This window comes from Carassius carassius, chromosome 42, assembly GCF_963082965.1.
Source record: "Carassius carassius chromosome 42, fCarCar2.1, whole genome shotgun sequence".
Classification (NCBI taxonomy): domain Eukaryota; kingdom Metazoa; phylum Chordata; class Actinopteri; order Cypriniformes; family Cyprinidae; genus Carassius; species Carassius carassius.
Window position 1 is genome coordinate 27,532,951 of NC_081796.1, and position 7,500 is coordinate 27,540,450.

General features: G+C 39.7%; 1 protein-coding gene across 2 annotated transcripts in view; it reads left to right on the forward strand.

Moving 5' to 3' along the window:
* LOC132124483 (receptor activity-modifying protein 3-like) overlaps positions 1 to 4,857 on the forward strand; it is a 16,246-nt gene extending 11,389 nt beyond the window's left edge. For both annotated transcript variants that reach the window (XM_059535534.1, XM_059535533.1), the window contains exons 3-4: positions 1,497 to 1,656; positions 3,957 to 4,857. In XM_059535534.1, the coding sequence (XP_059391517.1) occupies positions 1,497 to 1,656; positions 3,957 to 4,212 (416 nt within the window). In that variant the 3' untranslated portion in view covers positions 4,213 to 4,857. The remainder of the gene's footprint in view (positions 1 to 1,496; positions 1,657 to 3,956) is intronic.
* The last annotated feature ends 2,643 nt before the right edge of the window (positions 4,858 to 7,500 follow it).

A 7,500-nucleotide genomic window follows, 5' to 3' on the forward strand; every position in this document is an offset into this window, starting at 1 on the left:
TTTGTTTTAATCATGTCTCAGTTTGTTTTAATCATGTCTCAGTTTGTGTCTCAATCATGTCTCAGTTTGTGTCTCAATCATGTCTCAGTTTGTGTCTCAATCATGTCTCAGTTTGTGTCTCAATCCTGTCTCAGTTTGTGTCTCAGTCATGTCTCAGTTTGTTTTAATCATGTCTCAGTTTGTGTCTCAATCATGTCTCAGTTTGTGTCTCAATCATGTCTCAGTTTGTGTCTCAATCATGTCTCAGTTTGTGTCTCAATCCTGTCTCAGTTTGTTTTAATCATGTCTCAGTTTGTGTCTCAATCATGTCTCAGTTTGTGTCTCAATCCTGTCTCAGTTTGTGTCTCAGTCATGTCTCAGTTTATGTCTCAATCCTGTCTCAGTTTGTGTCTCAGTCATGTCTCAGTTTGTTTTAATCATGTCTCAGTTTGTGTCTCAATCATGTCTCAGTTTGTGTCTCAATCATGTCTCAGTTTGTGTCTCAGTCATGTCTCAGTTTATGTCTCAATCCTGTCTCAGTTTGTGTCTCAATCATGTCTCAGTCATGTCTTAATCATGTTTCAGTCATGTCTCAGTCATGTCTTAATCATGTTTCAGTCATGTCTCAGTCATGTCTTAATCATGTTTCAGTCATGTCTCAGTCATGTCTTAATCATGTTTCAGTCATGTCTCAGTTGTGTCTTAATCATGTTTCAGTCATGTCTCAGTTGTGTCTTAATCATGTTTCAGTCATGTCTCAGTCATGTCTTAATCATGTTTCAGTCATGTCTCAGTCATGTCTTAATCATGTTTCAGTCATGTCTCAGTCATGTCTTAATCATGTTTCAGTCATGTCTCAGTCATGTCTTAATCATGTTTCAGTCATGTCTCAGTCATGTCTTAATCATGTTTCAGTCATGTCTCAGTCATGTCTCAGTCATGTCTTAATCATGTTTCAGTCATGTCTCAGTCATGTCTTAATCATGTTTCAGTCATGTCTCAGTCATGTCTTAATCATGTTTCAGTCATGTCTCAGTCATGTCTTAATCATGTTTCAGTCATGTCTCAGTCATGTCTTAATCATGTTTCAGTCATGTCTCAGTCATGTCTTAATCATGTTTCAGTCATGTCTCAGTCATGTCTTAATCATGTTTCAGTCATGTCTCAGTCATGTCTTAATCATGTTTCAGTCATGTCTCAGTCATGTCTTAATCATGTTTCAGTCATGTCTCAGTCATGTCTTAATCATGTTTCAGTCATGTCTCAGTCATGTCTTAATCATGTTTCAGTCATGTCTCAGTCATGTCTTAATCATGTTTCAGTCATGTCTCAGTCATGTCTTAATCATGTTTCAGTCATGTCTCAGTCATGTCTTAATCATGTTTCAGTCATGTCTCAGTCGTGTCTTAATCATGTTTCAGTCATGTCTCAGTCATGTCTTAATCATGTCTCAGTCATGTCTCAGTTGTGTCTCAGTCGTGTCTCTCAGCATGTAGACTGATGCTCTGTCTCTTCAGATGCAGATGGCGTTGATCTGTTGTTCACCCAGCGGCCGTGGCTCCTGCAGTGCAATCAGACCGTCCTGCTGCTGGAGATGGAGAGATGCGGAGAACAATTCAGCAGCGACATGAATCACGTTCATCCAGAAGACAGATGCAACCTCACGCACTTCATCAGGTGAATCATCATCATCATCATCAAAGTCATCTCACATAAACTCAGTCAACACCACTTTACTTTCTAATACAAATATTTCAATGAGACCAGCTTAATTAAATCTTAACACGTCTTTGTGTGTGTGTGTCCTTTTCAGTTCATAAGTTCATAACATTTATTTCTACAGCGCTTTATATAATCCAGATTGATTCAAACCAGCTTCACAGTAATAAACAGGAACATAATGTTAATGTTCATCAGTTATGAACACAATCCAATTTCAGATGTAAAAAGCTCAATAGAAGACAATCGTGTCATTATCCAGATCAGTTCAGTTCAACATTTCTGATTGAAGTAATTGTGTTATGAGATGCTTCCCTTCACAGCACTTTTATAAAGCTGATCAATATATCTAAAACATCATCTGCTCAAATATGATGAATGATGTGACAATGGAGAGCATTACACTCTGAAACACACTGCCTTCTGCTGTATTTGTTCTTCTTTAGCAGGAATTATATATTTGTGCTGTGAGGACTGGGACGTGTAACTAGTTGAGTGGTTAAAGTTGTTCTCACAGACTCAATGATCTGCTGCATGTGTTTGTAAACTCTCCGCTGTGATTGATGAATCTGCAATCTGGAGATGTTTGCTCTTGAAGGCGTTCCAGGAACTCACAGTTCACTCTGACATGATCTTGAGCTCCTTCCAGAGACTCGAGGAGCGTTGACACTCATCAGCTGGTCACCCTTCATTAACCAGAAGCACAAACACATCCTCAACTTTGTTTACATGTTTATCTGGAACAGAAGTCAGTGACTCTCACCTCATTCACTCTAGAGATGACAGTGACCCTTCACATGTCCAGATCAGCTCATGTCTTCGGCTACAAATGAAGAATACTGACAGCATTTATTCAAAATATGGCGAAACCAGTTTTCATGCACTGCTCAGGGTTTGGTTGTTTTTTTGTTTTTTTGCTCCATATCATGTCTCTTTTTTCAGACTAGTGGAAAGAAAACATCAAAAACACACATTTAAGTGTTTATTTTATTGTACTCTATCTGTTTGTGTCTGTAAATTTCAATCTCAATCCATATATTTAAAGGGCTTTTTCTCTTACATACACCAAACTTTTATTCCTGTCTGTATTCTGAAGGTTTGTCCATATAACATTTTGCTCCTAAAAACATGGTGGGTGAAATTGTGTGTTTTTTTCTGTCTGTTGACAGTATTTTATGGTTTATGGAGTGATGAAAAGAGAAATCAAAAAACCCTTCTGGAAAAACTTTGAACTCTAATATGTCAACATACTCAAACAATTATTATGAACCTGACTTTATCCAATGTTCAGATGTATGTTCTGGAAATGCATGCAAATTAGTACATATTTAATCTGAGAATGCCTCATTTGCTTATTTAAACATAACATTTAAATGTTTGAAATATATAATAATCAGAAATTAGGATGTTTGTGCTCCACCGGCGGCCGCTGGTCCACGACTCAGTCCCACACCATTAGGTTCACCGCTGGACACTTTCTGAAGACGGACGATTAGACGGGTCACAGCATGAACCCAATCACTGAGATCCTGAGTGGGACTGTTTTCCCAGACTTCTGGAGGAAAGAGCCTGCAGGCATCAGCAGGGACCAATCACGGCTCACACACAGCCGCTTGTTTGCATATTAATCACAGGAAACCTTCATGAACCTCTTTAACTTCATTTATTTAAGTCCAGCGTTTCTCTGAACATTCACCTGCTCAGGTTTTTCTCCATGATAACATCAGCAGATGGAACAGCAGCTGTGTTTTGCTGAAGATGGTTGCTGATGTCAGATAGTGAGCGCTTCGGTCCCTGATGAGAGTTTTCATTCTCAAATTAAATATGCACTCATTTGCATGAGTTTACTGAACATATATCTGAACACTGGACAAAGTCATGTTCATAATTCCTGTTAGATTTTGTCGTCATTATCAGAGTTCCAAGTTTTTCAAGAGGATACTATCAGAAAATACTGTCAACAGGCAGAAAACAAACACATTCACATCTTCATGTTCGTTAAGCAGTATTCATGTCTTGTGTTTGGGACGTTGTTTAGGAGTATTGAGGACGAGTATTGTGTGAGGAAGAGAGGTTGTGTACTCAGTGAAGATGAAGAGGAAGGAATGTTATTAGTGTTATAAAGCTCTGCGCTCATGTCACGGACAGAACTCTGGCTAATCCAGATTAAATGCTGAATATAAGCCGTTTCTCTGCTGAGTTCCTGAAGGAAACGACTGAGAGCAATAATAACGTGAGGTTTGTGCTTCTTTCCTCAGAGAGTATCACATCTTCTCCTTCTGCACGGAGATGAACGCCGAGCGCATCGGCTGCTTCTGGCCGAACCCAGCGGTGGAGCGCTTCATCATCAGCATCCACAAGCACTTCTTCTCCAACTGCAGCCTGGAGCACGCGGTGTTCATCGACCCGCCGGACGACACGCTCACCCTCCTCATCTTCATCCCCGTCTTCCTCACGCTGGCCATGGTGGTGCTGGTGGTGTGGTGCAGCAAGAGGAGCGATCTCCTGGCCTAGCCAGCATCAGGACCGCTCAGACGGACAGAAGCATCTCTCCTGATCTCACTGAAGCGTCTGCTGGACTCATGATGCTCTCCTTCAGGAGCTGGAGGCTTTATTCCTCCTCTCGTGGCGATCACTGAAGCTGAATTAATTCAGTGTTAATCGAGAGCATGAGTGAAGATCTGTCAGAATCTCTGGATGGACAAAATGAATCATGTACTCTACAGATATTATTTAATGTTTTAATTAAATAGCATAGATTTAGAGCATTTGTCAAGCTCACACTGCCGTGTTTGTGGTTTTTCTTGGGTCTCTCATCACTCAGTTTGACCGTTCATTATCATCTCGACATAATCGTGGATCATTTATCAGCCAGAGGTCCAGTGAGTTTAGCTTCTGCATCGAGATGATCTGTTCTGGTCGATTCAGACTGAAGTGGGACGAGTGAACAGCGAGGCTTGTTTTAGGATGACGGTATTATTTATATGAGAAGGAAAGCCGTGTATTGTGTGTGACTTTGAGATACAAACATAAGACAATAGTTGCTCTCAAACGTCTGGCCTCGTGTTCTCCATCGCTCCGCAGGAAGGATATAAAAGCCTTTCCCATGAATGAGAGGAAATGAGCTGGTTATGATTTTCACCAAAAGAGCTACAGGAACCTGTGTGTGTTCTGACGGTTAAGACCATCGCAGAGAGGATGAACAGCAGTCTACATTTATGATTTCTGTATTTGAATTGTGTTAAATGTTTTTCCATCAATTTGGATTTCACAGTTTTTAACATAAACAAACTAATAAACTTAAAGTAATGCATATTTGTCAGTCGTACATCACTGAAACGTCAGATTTCTGCACTCAAGAAATCATTAACGATTCGCATCTATTTGATTTTCTTGAAATAGTCATTTTAAAAATGAATTTATTCAAATTTCTTAGAATCAGTTTAAATCTGTTAATTGTGAAAACAATTAATTTAATAATAATCAGTATAAAACAGTGAAGAAGCAATGAATGAACTGATACAAACTGGATTAATTGATGATAAATATATAAAGCTGATGTTTGTGTATTTAAAACACATTAAGTTTATTAACACTATTATAGAAATCTGACCTGTTTCATTGATGTATGACTGACAAATATCACACTGAGTTTGTTAGTTTGAGTTAAAACTTATCAGTCCAAATTTAAAATGCAATTCAAATACATAAATAGTAAATGTAGGCCTGAATCTGTGTTTGACACAGATATGTATATGTATATTTGTATATTCCTGTGTGTCTGTGTGTTTTGCTCTGTGAGTCGACGGTCTGTTTCTCTGTTCGGAGTGTATTATTGGAAGTCGCTTTGAGAGTCGATTGAGAGTTTCTTTAGTGCCTCCAGCGCTCACTTCCTGTTTACTTTAGAAAGCCCACACTACTATGTGCAAGTTCACGCAGAAGCACAACGGAGCTAATTTTAACTGGACGCACAGATTTCCATCACATGAACGTTTCTTTCATCGTCCCGTTCTGGATCTGGAACACAGAATAAATCAGAGCTTCTTTCCTTTTCTGTAAAATTTACTTTTGGATAATATGATTCGTTTTTTCAGAGATTCTGTGATTTGTCTGTAATGTTCATGATAAATACATCGTTTCAGCAGCACATTTCCATCCAGACGCTGCTGCAGTCGAGCAGAAACCACACAAATACAGTAAATATGATTGTTCTTCTGTGACATCAAACAGCAGAACGTCAGTTTAAATACAGCAGTTCTCTGAATCTCAGCTCTGGAATAAAGGTTGAGTTCTGCTAATATTAGTCTCTATTGTGTCAGTGTTACAGGAAATGATGCGTCTGACGCCCGTCTGGACAGACGAAAGGCCACGGCACACATTCTGCTGGAAATATAGTTAAGTAGAGTTTCTGACACTGACTTTGACCCGCAGCTACTGTCTGTGAACGTCACTGTATAAGTGTGCAGACAGACAGACAGACGAGTGTGACGACACACACACACACACACACACACACACAGCATCAGGTAAATGAGGCTCAATGTAATATTGATAAAGGTTAGGCAGGTTTCTACACAGCTGGAGGCTCTCGTTGGGTCTTCATGTGTTCACGGTCAGATGAGCTTCTCCTCATGTGTTTGACTCATGAATGAATCATGAACAGACTCTTTCTGTGTTGAATCTCAATGACATTCATGATTTCTTCATGCAATGTGGCTGTAAAACCCAATGCATGCAAAGTCGTTTTCAGATGATATTTCTCCATCTCTCCGTGGTTGTGAAAGATCAGCGTGAGGAAATGAAGAGTAAGAGTTTCTCTGATGAAACTGGATTTCAGGCTCAGATGACCTTTGATGTGTTTCTAAACTCCTCCAGCTGATGCTATCAGACGGTGACCGTGTGGAAGTGTCCTGGAAGATCATTTCTGGATGTACCTTCTTGAGCAGGATTTGATTGGTGAGGTTCGGTTTGACCTTTGACCTGCATCACTCCAGTGTATCAAGGATTGAATTCCGTCAGTGTTGAATCAGTGTTTGTTCAGAGATCAACACATATCATCCAGAAGATCTTGGTGCAAACGGTGCGAGGACCCCCAAATGTTGATCCATTTATTACAGTTTTAAAAAATTGCTAAGACACTAAAAGTGATTATATATGTGTCCCTGCAGCACAGAAGCAGTCATCAGTAGCACAGGTATATTTGTAGCAATAGACAACAATACATTGTGTGAGTCACAATTATAAATTTCTCTTTTATACCAAAAAGAAAAGATCATGTTCCATAAAGATATTTTGTAAATGTACTACTGTAAATATAAAAACTTAATGTTTGATTAGTAATATGCATTACTCAAAAGCCAAATCAAAAGCCAATCGGTGTGTCTTGGTCTCTTTGTTCTGAATCAGTTCTCTTGTGAATCCACACTGACGCGTCGCGCTCTTGATGTGTCAGTCTTTCCATGACACGGGAATAAAGTAAGTCTTCAGATGAGCATTTGTGTCCCAGATCTCACTGCCCTCTCATGTTACACTGTGAGATCCTCAGAAACTGTGCCACACTGACTCTGATCATGTGAGAAGCATCTCTTCTGCGTGTCTGAATAGATGAATTGATCTGAACCTCACTGAGCACCAGTGTTTCTCAGATTTGTGTTTTATTGAGCGACTGAAGCAGCCGAACTCTTAAGAGGCACATGAAGGACTCAGAAATCGATTCCAGCATTTGTCTGTGAGTGAAAAGAACACAGCAGCCATAATGTGACCTTCACACAGCTCTGAGAGGCTTCAGAAACACAAAATCAG